Source organism: Bos indicus, chromosome 1 (assembly GCF_029378745.1).
Source record: "Bos indicus isolate NIAB-ARS_2022 breed Sahiwal x Tharparkar chromosome 1, NIAB-ARS_B.indTharparkar_mat_pri_1.0, whole genome shotgun sequence".
Taxonomy (NCBI): domain Eukaryota; kingdom Metazoa; phylum Chordata; class Mammalia; order Artiodactyla; family Bovidae; genus Bos; species Bos indicus.
Genome location: NC_091760.1, coordinates 75,299,651 through 75,313,440, shown reverse-complemented (window position 1 = coordinate 75,313,440; position 13,790 = coordinate 75,299,651). Strand labels below are relative to the sequence as shown.

The window sequence follows — 13,790 nt, the reverse complement described above, 5'->3', positions numbered from 1 at the left end:
TATACTCAGATGCCCAGAGTGGTGTCATTCATACATACTATCAGTCCCCTAAGGTCTAAACCAGTGCTTCTTAAACTTTAATATGCGTACAAATGACAAGCACATTTGGTTGAAATGAACATTTGGCTCAGTAAGTCTGGAGTAGGGCCCAAGATTCTGCATTTCTAGCAAATTTTCAGGTGATGTTAATACTGATTGTCTATGGACTACATTTTGACTAGCAAGGTCTTAGACCAATGTTTAACTTTGACTATCAATTTGCAACACTTGAGGAGCTTTTAAAAAATACCTATGCCCAGGTTCTACAATAGAATCAATTAAACCAGAATGTCTAAAGGTGTGGCCTAAGCATCTTTAGCCTTCAAAACCTTCACAGGTGTTTCTGATAAGCCCAAGCTTGCAAACCTAGCTGGACAAAGAAACTATGTGATACAGGCAGGATGGGAAAAAATACAGAAGATTGGGGGGCGGGGAGGAAGTGGGGAAGAGAGGAAGAGAACCTCTTTCCTCACAGTAAATCAATGTTTCTCAAACTTTTATGGGCGTACAAATAATCTGTGAATTTTCTTTGATTCAGTAAGCCTACAGTAAAGATCAAGATTCTAAATCAAGCCACATTTTGATTATCAAAAGTCTAAATGAGTGATTCTTGAACACTGTTGCATCTGAGATCTTTAAAAAAAAAATCTATGCCTGTCTCCTACCTTAAAATTCTGATGCAATTGATGAAGTAATTGACCAGGCATGAGGAGGTCTAAAAAGCATACTAGATGATTCTAATGTACATCAAAGTCTGTGAACCACCCCAAGGCACAAATTCTGTCAAAGTTGTTCAGATTGTGCACCAATCCAAATCTCTGAAGCACCATTAATTACCATGGTATATAAGGATCACTGAAATTACACCAGAAATTGACTGCTGGATCAACTGATTCATTCACCTCTCCTCCTCGTCCTGATAACAAGAAGTGATGCAAAACAATAAGTAAGGAAGCAAAAAAATTGATCTTATTTGTAAATAACTGATGCTTAACTTGCTGAAGACTCTGGACGAGTGCTCTAAGAATGGTTTTGAAATGCTGGAGGTAAGGTGAAGGTTGTCAAATGCTGGCAACAAGATTAAAAACTGAGTGGGCCATTAGCTTTTTTTCTAGGATGAAGAACTCTTGAACGCTCAACTGAATCATGTAATAGTACTTTGAGCATTGAAAGAGTATCTAGTAGAAAAAAATAAGTATATATGTTTACATTTGAAAATGTCTTCCTGAAACTAAACTTGAATCTATTAGGGGAAGAAATTTGTACATGGCAGCATAAAGTATCAATCCTTAAGGTACAGTTCAAATGGGATATGGATATACTTCTCTTAATACACATTTTCTTCTATAATAAAATATCAAGTTAGCTACCATTCTTAGCTGTGCCATTGGCATCAACTCAGAAAGTGAGGTCAACGTGTAATTCACCACTCTTTATATGATCACTATCTGGCTAATTCAGTTTTGCAAAAGTCCATGAACCAATGTGTATGAGGACTTTCACCATGTCTTTTGCCTGAAGCAATTCTGGTACCTCTGCAAAATGACCACAATATTGGCTTGGGACAAAATTATTCATTGCCTTGGAGTCAGTGCTGCGATTCACGCCTGTATCACTGCTACAGATTTTTTAGAACTTCTAGCATGATTCTTCTCAGATACACTTCTGAGATTTTCCTTTCTGAAATCCCAAGCCTGGCAGAATAACTAGAATGCTACTGTTATCAGTATGAGATATAAACCACCTAGAACTTTGTGTGACATGTAGCAAATTTTACGGGCAAAGAGGGGAAATAAAAAATTATTGCTAAGAGATACATTTTCTTTTTATCATGGGCCAGGAATTCATGTATAAATTGAAAGCAAAATGTTACAAAGAACATTTGCCAGATAACCAAGTTTAATATTCAAATAGCAGGTGTTCTCTTAAAAAAAAAAAAAAAAAAGCTTCTTAGTAAAATGATACTCTGTTGTTAATTTCATGTTCTAGAAATACTTAATCAACTGGAATATTACAGACATCTATGAATTTTTGACTTCTAGTTTTAAAATGGATTCTACAGTAAAGTTAATACATATATGCCTCATGTATATTTATTGATATGGGGTCTCTTCTATATGTACATCATTGTTAGTCATGGAAATGCCCATCAGCAAATCATAGGAATAAATTATCCCAATTAAAATTTGTCAGCTTGTCTGAATCTATGTTGATTCAGTTATTTTCACACTGGAAATGCTTACCTAAGTTGAAATACTTAACTCTTATAATTAAATACTTTTTTGAACATGTACCTGCTATCACTTGACACTTGAGTTTTACTAATCAGCCCAGAAATAGGTAACCCACCACCACTCCCTGATCCTGAGCACATTACCACAATGACTGACATTCTTGGTTTAAAAATAAAACCTTGTTTCAAATATAGCTTCTCGAGTTCTGGGTAATGAATATAGTTTCATAAAAGTTGACATCATTTTTTCTGATTTCACCACGATTAAATACATCCAGTGTTCCTACTGGATATCTGACCACATCACTCAAGACTCTTGCAAGCTAGTGGGCGTTTTAAAGAGGAGGAGGAGGAGGAGGAAGAGGAAGAGACCTGCATAGATGGAGTTAAACCCAAAGGCTATCCAATCCTACAATTTTAATAGTCATTTTGCTTATGTGAGTTAAATATGCTATCAGAAGTTGATTTTTACAGTTCATGTACCAATTAGTGTGTATACATTATGCAGATTTGCTTATGAGGAAAATATTAATATATACATATCCAGAACTAGTATATGCATCATGCCTGGAGCCAAGCAGTACTCCGATACACTGTTCTCCTTAGAGGTCAGTTCTAACGCACAGTTTCAAATAGACCCAATTTCTCTGCTGATATATATTCAAAATGCAGTGGGATGTGGTCATACACACCCAGAAATACCATCTTCGTGGGGTGGGGGTGGAGAAATCCAAACATTTTTTTTCTATAGCAATGCATTATTGGATATCAGATACAAACGTGCCTGTCAGCAATCCTAAGGTAAATGAAATATATTTATGTGAACCCATCCATTCTACAGAAAAGAAATTGCTTTATCAACACATCTCGCCTCCCCCACCATCTAAAGACTCTTCCCACCCCCCTACCTAAAAAGAAAAGAAAAAAAACTCATCACACTTCACTACGCAACTGATGGAGTATTAAACACTGTCTTCCAAGCTGTGGGAGTTAAAAAGAAGTCGCCTTCCTGCCACACTTCCCTGGTGCTGCAACGGACATAGCATCTCCTCCTGTCGACCTAGTATGATGCTCGCTCCCCAAGCACTGCAGTCCCCTCGCTGAGGACTGCCCTGGCCACACGCACATGCCGCGGGAAGTCCCCCGATGGGGACAGCCACATACCTTTGCTCTCCATTTCGGTCCCTTTCGAGTGCTGGGAAGTTCAATGGAAGTTGGCCGGAAGATGCGGGCCCGCTTCAGATTCCCAAACCCGGGAAGCCAATCTGATGATTTCGCCCGTACTTCCTTTCTTCCCCTCAGGCTTCCTGAAAGATGGGATTTCTTAAACCTTGAAACTGCAATCAGCCACCAAAGGACACTTAGCAGCAGCAGCAGATTGCCTCTACAGGGGATAGGTTGCGACCTGGTATTCATATGCATGCACGGTGCCCGCTCAGTTTGTTTGTTTGCCTTTTTACCTGGGTCTGGAAGCAGCAAGCAGGAGCTGTCCTCGGAACGTGGTGCTGCAGGTGTAGTGACAGATCATCCCACTTTGCTCTCTGGATGTACAGCAGATTTGCATGGGCGCTGGCACGCATGCGCAGGGCGTCCCCCCCACCTCCCCTCCTTTTCGCCGCCTCCCGCTCCCCCGCCCTTCTTTGCTTCTCTCCCCAATACGGTCCTTAGTTATCCCCGCTGAAGAGCTCTGGCGTTCGGTCACTGGAAGCGCTGCTAAAAATAAACGCCGGACCGGATTTTCCTTTGCAAACTAGCAAATGGATTGGATTGGGATTGTGTATCAATCCAATACGATTTTCCAAATGGGATTACGGAAGCCTTAGAGGAAACTGGGGTCTCCAAGCTGGGTATGGTTTTATTCAGAAGCAGACAGGAGAAAAGAGGAGTGTATTTGCGAATCCCATGTAATGGTCACAATTTGGGGTTCTCTTCCTAGTTGCTGCAGTAACTTTCCAGGTGTATGCCTCCGAACCACTTCCCCCACTGACTTTACGGGTCTGTTTGTATTTCCATATCTGTTTTGTTTTTTCTTCCGGGATAGAGTGGGAGTAGCCCTGGACCTACCAAAGATTAATATTCGCCTGCTGCTTTGCTACTCAGACTGAATTTTCTTGCCTCCCTGATATCCCTTTGGCCTCCAACTGAAAACTGTCCATGAACAGGCTACAGGGCTTCTAAATTCTCCGAACAAAGCCACTGAGGACATCCTGGGGTGTTTTTTAGCTTCTTTCCAACAGTCTACCAAGATGCAGAGTCCCCAAAGGTAGAGAGGCCCTTTATTGATAAGAAGTACTTTAAAGCTGTGTACATAATCATTTTTACAAAGATGAAGAAGAAAAATATTTTTCTTGTATAAGGTACTAGAGAAGGTTTCAAAGCCAAAAATACTTTATAGCACTCTTTTCATAGAATATGTTAAAAGCCCACACTATGCTTAGTTTATCTGCAACCTGTGTAATAGGGAAATATTTACTACCTTTTTCTTTTTCAATAGTCCAGATTCTGCTGAGAGATAAGTCTCTCTTTGAGAATAATAGTCTTATTCTCAGACGTGAAAATAAACCTAGAAAACTAGTATCTAGAATGGCTAAGGGAGGAGCTATGCAGGTTAATCCCATACCCCAGGTTACACAAAGATCCCTCCACAGTAAACTTCTAATCCCAATTTTCAAAACATTGAAATACAATAAAATATACTACCAACAAGAAACCTGAGTTAGACTATAATTCTGTCTTCCTCTGGTGATTCAGAGGGCATCCTGAGATTTCTCCAGTGCCTTAGGGCCATGATTACAAATATTAATCATGAAGGCTCAGCCAGACATGGACATCCTTGTGGAGGAGACCTGTTGATAACTGCCATGGCTCAGCAAAGCCTGCCTCCATTCAGCACTGGAGAATCAAAACCCTTAAGTATGGGATTACAGGTTACAACCTAGGATCTACCAAGCTGTAGGCTCTCCTATTGCATGCCCAAGAAAATATTTGGGGGGTGGGGAATCACAAAACTCAGTATTTCTTTACATTTTGATAGATTTTTGAAGTAGGCTATAGTGACAGTAGATCCTTAAGAATAATAGAAAAGTAGATCCTTAAGAATAATAGTGTCTTTGGGATAAATAATTCCTGCCCCTAACACTGCACCCATTACATGCTCTTTTCCTCTCAGAACTTTTAGAAAAGGAGATACCTTTAGAGTCCATCTATGCATACCTGTAATATTTATTATTTTACAAATGGAGAGGCAAGGAGGGAACTTGACAAGACTCATGTAGTGGAGCAGAACCAGACTCAAAACCTAAGAGTCCTGGTAGCAACTCCAAGATGATTTCTTACATAACCACGTCCCCACTATCTACAGTGAATGGAATGGGGAGAACTTCTGACTTCATAAATTTTCATTATTTTTACTCATAATTTCAAAAACTCAAATGCTTCAAAATGCAAAATCCATGGTGTGACATTCAAGACCTTTCTGTTATCTGGATCCAAACTACCTTTCAGGTCTTCTCCAAGATTAACTCCTACACAACACTTGCCATTCAGTTCAGGTCACTTCAGTCACTCAGTCATGTCTGGCTTTGGCGACCCCATGAACCTCAGCACGCCAGGCTTCCCTGTCCATCACCAACCCCCAGGGTTCACCCAAACCCATGTCCATTGAGTTGGTGATGCCATCCAGCCATCTCATCCTCTGTCATCCCCTTCTCCTCCTGCCCTTAATCTCTCCCAGCATCAGGGTCTCTTCAAATGAGTCAGCTCTTTGCATCAGGTGGCCAAAGTATTGACGTTTCAGCTTCAACATCAGTCCTTCCAATGAACACCCAGGTCTGATCTCCTTTAGGATGGACTGGTTGGATCTCCTTGCAGTCTAAGGGACTTTCAAGAGTCTTCTCCAACACCACAGTTCAAAAGCATCAATTCTTCAGCGCTCAGCTTTCTTCACAGTCCAACTCTCACATCCATACATGACTACTGAAGAAACCATAGTCTTGACTAGACAGACCTTTATTGACAAAGTAATGACTCTGCTTTTTAGTATGCTGTCTAGGTTGGTCATAACTTTCCTTCCAAGGAGTAAGCGTCTTTTAATTTCATGGCTGCAGTCACCATCTGCAGTGATTTTGGAGCCCCCCAAAATAAACTCTGCCCCTGTTTCCACTGTTTCCCCATCTATTTGCCATGAAGTGATGGGACCAGATGCCATGATCTTAGTTTTCTGAATGTTGAGCTTTAAGCCAACTTTTTCACTCTCCTCTTTCACTTTCATCAAGAGGCTCTTTAGTTCCTCTTCACTTTCTGCCATAAGGGTGGTGTTATCTGCATATCTGAGGTTATTGATATTTCTCCCAGCAATCTTGATTCCAGCTTATGCTTCTTCCAGCCCAGCGTTTCTCATGATGTACTCTGCATATAAGTTAACTTGCCATATAAGTTAATTTGCCATATAAGTTAACTTGCCATTATCCTAAGTAAACCTCAAGATTCTCCTTTTCTGTAACTTTACTTACACAGTCATTTTTGGAATAGCTTCACCTCATTACACCACTAACACAAATATCTACATGTTCAAATCTTATATTTTCCTCAAGATTCAGCTAAAATTCTCTCACCCCTACAGTCTTCCCTGATCCTTTATATCTGAAAAATTCTCTAATAGGTAAAGCAATGTTGTTCTACATTTACCTCTCATATGTCACTTGTTACTTTCTATCTCGTATTATAATTATGTGTATATCTCATTCCTGTTACTCATCCGTACTTAAAAAGGAGGCTCCTGATTCATCTTTGTATAGAGTATCTTGAATATCAGATCAGATCAGTTCAGTCGCTGAGTCGTATACGACTCTTTGCGACCCCATGAATCACAGCACGCCAGGCCTCCCTGTCCATCACCAACTCCCGGAGTTCACTCAGACTCACGTCCATCGAGTCAGTGATGCCATCTAGCCATCTCATCCTCTGTCGTCCCCTTCTCCTCTTGCCCCCAATCCCTCCCAGCATCAGAGTCTTTTCCAATGAGTCAACTCTTCGCATGAGGTGGCCAAAGTACTGGAGTTTCAGCTTCAGCATCATTTCTTCCAAAGAAATCCCAGGGCTGATCTCCTTCAGAATAGACTGGTTGGATCTCCTTGCAGTCCAAGGGACTCTCAAGAGTCTTCTCCAACACCACAGTTCAAAAGCATCAATTCTTCGGTGCTCAGCCTTCTTCACAGTCCAACTCTCACATCCATACATGACCACTGGAAAAACCATAGCCTTGACTAGACGAACCTTTGTTGGCAAAGTAATGTCTCTGCTTTTGAATATGCTATCTAGGTTGGTCATAACTTTCCTTCCAAGGAGTAAGCGTCTTTTAATTTCATGGCTGCAATCACCATCTGTAGTGATTTTGGAGCCCAGAAAAATAAAGTCTGACACTGTTTCCCTATTTGCCATGAAGTGATGGGACCGGATGCCATGATCTTAGTTTTCTAAATGTTGAGCTCTAAGCCAACTTTTTCACTCTCTACTTTCACTTTCATCAAGAAGCTTTTTAGTTCTTCTTCACTTTCTGCCATAAAGGTGGTGTCATCTGCATATCTGAGTTATTGATGTTTCTCCTGGCAATCTTGATTCCAGCTTGTGATTCTTCCAGCCCAGCGTTTCTCATGATGTATTCTGCATAGAAGTTAAATAAGCAGGGTGACAATATACAGCCTTGACATACTCCTTTTCCTATTTGGAACCAGTCTGTCATTCCATGTCCAGTTCTAACTGTTGCTTCCTGACCTGCATACAAGTTTCTCAAGAGGCAGGTCAGGTGGTCTGGTATTCCCATCTCTTTCAGAATTTGCCACAGTTTATTGTGATCCACACAGTCAAAGGCTTTGGCGTAGTCAACAAAGCAGAAATAGATGTTTTTCTGGAACTCTCTTGCTTTTTTGATGATCCAGCGCATGTTGGCAATTTGATCTTTGGTTCCTCTGCCTTTTCTAAAACCAGCTTGAACATCAGGAAGTTCACGGTTCACATATTGCTGCAGCCTGGCTTGGAGAATTTTGAGCATTACTTTACTAGCGTGAGATGAGTGCAATTGTGTGGTAGTTTGAGCATTCTTTGGCATTTAGAGGGTGGAATCCTTCAAGGTCATCCCCATTTATATAAAAAAAGAAAAGGGTCTATCCACCACCACCCTGAATGGGAGAGAATCTGAGGGCAGAATTTCTTCATGAAAGTGTTAATAAGAAATCATTTCACTGGTTTTGATGAACTTGCTTGATGATGAATTTGGAAAAGGGAAATTAGACTAGTAGTCTGTTAATTTGCTACTTCAAGATGCCAAGAATTAGATGGGACTAAATCCCTTGTATTTGGGGTACCCAATTTCACTGTCAAAAACTTCCCTAGTTTGAATGATAAATCATACAAGCATAGAATTTATATTACAAAATTGAATAAGAGTAGCACTAGCAACACTGAAGCTCCAGCTTAATTCTGGTTAACCTATGTAATTGATTGGTTATCTGGGCATATTCACTTTCTTTAGCTTTTCTATTCTCTACTAGAATGTAGAGAATATACAGTATACACTATTGGGATTAATTGACATCAGTGTATTGAATTATAATTAACAATTTAAAGAGCTCTGTTAATATGTCAAATTAATTATCCGTCTACAAAGATTTTTTTTCCTGCACATTTACTGTGGTCTTCTAGAAGTGGTGAATATAAACTAGGAGGAATCTTTGACCTTTTCATCTAATTATTTTCTTACTATTCATCTTTTATAACAGATGCTCTGTCTCAAAAATTTAAAAAATTACAATTGACCATTTAAAACTCTTTTTGCTGATGATACTAAGATCAACTCATGATTGTAAGTGAATCGTCACTGTAAGATGGAACACCTCACAGTCTCTACTGAGGATATCATCCCTCAGTAGACAAAAACCATGTCCACATGTTCACTATATCTTCAGCATCTAGCACAGTGTGTGGAACTTAGAAGGTTTTATTTAATACCTGATTGAGAAAATCAGAGTTTGATGAAATAAAGCTTTCTCCTTCGCCACAAAGCCAGTTCATTTGGCAAACATGATACACCAGTCAGCAATCCTAATGGCATAAACAGGGTCATAAGTTACCTGCACGACCAGAAGGATGATCACAGGCAGTTAACAAATGTGCTCAGTGTTTGTTCTTGGACAAAGACCATAATTAATAAGGACTAGATTCAAGTAACTCTTAAGCTGGCTAATAGTAGAGCCATGCTTTCACATAGAGTCTAGGAGGCTGGAAGAATTTAGCTATAGAGGAAGGAATAATAAAGTAAATGAGAAAAATTTCAAAGGGCAGAAAGGTGATACATCAGTGTGACAAAGCCATATGAGAATGACAATGCTATAGAGATGGGGTACTGTCCCTCAAAGAGCAAACATAACTTGCTTGCCTACTGCGCAAACTTTTCGTTCTCTTTCTTGGATAAAGGTAAAATTACAGTCTCCCTATTCTCCCTACACTGCTGGTTGGAATGTAAGTTGGTACAGTCCCTATGGAAAACAGTATAGTTTCCTCAGAAAACTAAAAATAGAATTATCACATGAGCCAGCAATCCCACTCCTGGGAATATATCCAGATAAAACTATAATTCAAAAAATACATATATTCCTTATGTTCTTTTCCTTCTAGTAGTCATGTATGGATGTGAGAGTTGAACCATAATGAAGGCTGAACACCAAAGAATTGATATTTTTGAGCTGTGGTGTTGGAGAAGACTCTTGAGAGTCCCTTGGACTGCAAGGAGATCAAACCAGTCAATCCTAAAGGAAGTCAATCCTGAATATCATTAGAAGTACTGATGCTGAAGCTCCAATACTTTGGCCACCTGATGCAAAGAGCTGACTCATTAGATAAGACCCTGATGCTGGGAAAGATTAAAGGCAGGAGAAGAAGGGGACAACAGAGGATGAGATGGTTGGATGCCATCACTGACTCAATGGACATGAGTTTGAGCAAGTTCCAGGAGATGGTGAAGGACAGGAAAGCCTGGCATCCTGCAGTCTGTGGGGTTGCAAAGAGTCAGGCATGACTGAGTGACTGAACAACAGCAATCCTTATGTTCGTAGCAGCACTGTTCACAACAGGCAAAACATGGAAACTACTTAAATGTCCATCAAAAGATGACTGGATAAAGATGTGGTATATGTATGCAATGAAATACTACTCAGCCATAAAAAAAGAGTGAAATAATCCCATTTGCAGTAACATGGATGCCGCTAGACATTATCATACTAAGTGAATAAGTCATAAAGAGAAAGACAAATGCCAGATGATGTCACATACATGTGGAATCTAAAATATGATACAAACGAACCTATCTACAAAACAGAAACAGACTTGTGGTTGCCAAGGGGGAGCAGGGGAGGGAGAAGGATGGACTGGGGGTCTGGAGTTGGCAGATGCAAACTCTTACACTTAGAACTGATTAACAAGGTCCTAATGTATAGCACAGGTAACTATATTGAATATCCTGTGATAAACTGTAAAGGAAAAGAATATAAAAAAAGAAAGTATATCTGAGGCTGGCAAAGATTAAAGGCAAAAGGAAAGACGACGGCAGAGGATGAGATGGTTAGATGGTATAACTGACTCAATGGACATGAGTTTGAGAAAACGCCAGGAGATAGTGAGGACAGGGAAGCCTGGTATGCTATAGTCCATGGGGTCACAAAGAGTTGGACACGACTTAGCAACTGAGTGACAATATATATGTGTATACCTGAGTCACTTTGGTGTATATCAGAGATGGGCACAACAACAATACTATAATTTTAAAAAATTTAAAAATTACAGTCTCCCTAAGAAGAAAATCGGAGAAGGCAATGGCAACCCACTCCAGTACTCTCACCTGGAAAATCCCATGGACAGAGGAGCCTGGTAGGCTGCAGTCCATGGGGTCACTAAGAGTCAGACATGGCTGAGTGACTTCACATTTTTGACACATGACAAACATTTTTGACATTTGACACATGACAAACATTTTGACATTTCTTGTTAAGGACTTTGTTCACTTGACAATATTAGAGGTTTATATACAAGCCATCAACTGACCATTTCAAGGCCCATTTGTTATAGTGGCATTGTTGTTTTGGTTACCAAGTCTTGTCAGATTCTTTAGAGACCCCGTGGACTGCAGCCTGCAAGACTCCTCTGTCCATGGGATTTCCCAGGCAAGAATACTGGAGTAGGTTGCCATTTCCTTCTCCAAGGGATCTTCCTGACCCAAGAGATCGAACATGAGTCTCCTGCTTAGCCGATGGATTCTTTACCACTGAGCCACCTGGGAAGTCCATTATACTGGTATAATTCCCACTTAAAATGGGATGTATCAATCTCATTAATGTTTAGGTCTCAAGCAGACACAGGTTGAAATTTGTTGAAACAGAATATACTTGGAAATAACACTTTTCAATTGATAGCTCCTTTTCACTTTGGGGATAGGAAATAACATGGCAAAATGACATGTAAAAGTTACTTCTTGAATCAGGTTGTGATCATATTGAAGACCAGCACAATGCTTGAGTTCTGGTGACCAGAGTAGACCAAATGTATGTCAAGTTTTAAAGACGTACCAGAAAAATACTGCCTCAAAGAAATGTAGACATTTTCAATAAAGCCATTTCCTCATCCTGTATACTTTTCCTCAAAATTCCAAATACATGAATTGCCAATAATATTTCTGGTTAAAAAGAGCACTTGAATAAGCATTACTAAAAAGCCAATGAATATAACCAAAGCCTGTAGTTAATGCATTGAATAAATATTTAGGGAAAGCTTTCTAAATGCCAGGTACTCATCTAGGCTTCAGGGTATGTATTCCGTGGACTCAAAGTGTTCACATCATAGTTTCACAAATATAAAAGCTTCATAAATCTTATAGTTCAAACATGTATTACATAAAAGTCAAGTGAGTTGAAGACAAGGACCTACTGCATAGCACAAGCAGCTCTGCTCAGTGTTACATGGCAGCCTGGATGGGAAGAGAGTTTGGGGAGAACAGATACACGCACATGTATGGCTGAGTCCCTCTGCTGTTTACCTGAAACTACAACACTGTCTGTCCATCAGCTATACCATTACACAAAATCAAAAGTTTAAAAGAAATAAAAAATACCAGTGGGAAAACTAATAAATAGATAATTTTATGTCTCAATGCTCAAAATAAAAACTGAAGAATGCAAATAATAAGTATTAGAAGTATTTTTAAAGATTTATTTATAAAGTTATAAATATAATAAGAAAGTATTATGAATAATTAATGATAAGACATTTTAAAAGTTAAGTGAATAAATATCCTGCTACTTTTAAGTCACTTCAGTCGTGTCCGACTCCAGCGACCCCAAGGACTGGAGCCTACCAGGCTCCTCCGTCCATGGGATTCTCCAGGCAAAAGTACTGGAGTGGGGTGCCATTGCGTTCCCTGGAATAAATATCCTAGAAAACTATTATTTGAAGTTATTCAAATATGGCTAGAACCCTGAATATACCAGTAGCCATTAAAATTATTGATAAAAATAAACAATGATGATTCAACATTTAGGGAGGAAAAAGTGAGTTGAGGCACAGAGTAGGGGAAAAAAACAACTTTTCCCAAGTCAAGTGGTGAATTACAAACAAGATTAGAAGTCTGCTGATACCTCACTTCATCACGGTCTTCTCTAAATGATATGCATACTTTGTGTTAGAGGACTGCCCTTTTGTATTGTACTGCAAACTTTATCAGAACTCTATTCATTTCACTGAAGAAGTTCTCATTGAAGGGCTGAAGAACGGTAACTATCTCTAACACGTTACCAGCAATAAACAACCTCCATAATGTATTCTGCATAATGCTTAATGGATGTAGCACAAGTGGATCATTTGAGTCAAGAACAACAAAGATTTCTTTCAATATGAGTTCTCTTACTTGATGAACATCTTTCTGCTTTATGTTTATATTCAAATCCCAATTCACTCAGCGGCTACAGCTACCCAGGCAAAGCAAAATGCAGAAATGAAGCAATTAGCCATATTACTATTGCCAAAAACCCACTATGAGAAAGGGAAGAAAAGATTAATGAGTAATTTCAGCCAACTGAAATTAAATAAGAACCAAAGAATATAATAGCATAATAGTTTCCACAGGTGTATTAACCCAAGGGCATCATTAACAGGGACTTGGAGATTCATGACCAATTGCTGATAATACTGACACCCTACAATTTACCACAAACAAAAGAAATGAATGGATTTTTATATTTGCTATCTTTCAGAAAAGCACTTTCCAGATTTTTTTCATTGCCTTTTTTTCCTCTTTAATCATTTTATCCCATTGAGATGATTCTATTGGACTACATGTTAAGGAAGCACTGATAAGGGTTGTAGACATAAACAGAACCAAGCCTGTCACTCTGCACAGGGGGTTCTCATGAAATTTCAAGGCCTTGCTGTTGCAAGACTATGACAGGCTTACCGGCCCTCTGTCAGTCACTTAATG

At 39.4% G+C, this 13,790-nt stretch overlaps 1 protein-coding gene across 1 annotated transcript in view; it reads right to left on the bottom strand.

The window, feature by feature from the left end:
- The window catches only part of FGF12 (fibroblast growth factor 12), a 615,850-nt gene extending 611,996 nt beyond the window's left edge, over positions 1 to 3,854 (bottom strand). Inside the window, exons 1-2 of the mRNA XM_019958105.2 lie at positions 3,733 to 3,854; positions 3,437 to 3,579 (exon numbers count right to left, since the gene is read on the bottom strand). Coding sequence (XP_019813664.1) covers positions 3,437 to 3,449 — 13 coding nt within the window. The 5' untranslated portion in view covers positions 3,450 to 3,579; positions 3,733 to 3,854. The remainder of the gene's footprint in view (positions 1 to 3,436; positions 3,580 to 3,732) is intronic.
- Positions 3,855 to 13,790: the final 9,936 nt, after the last annotated feature.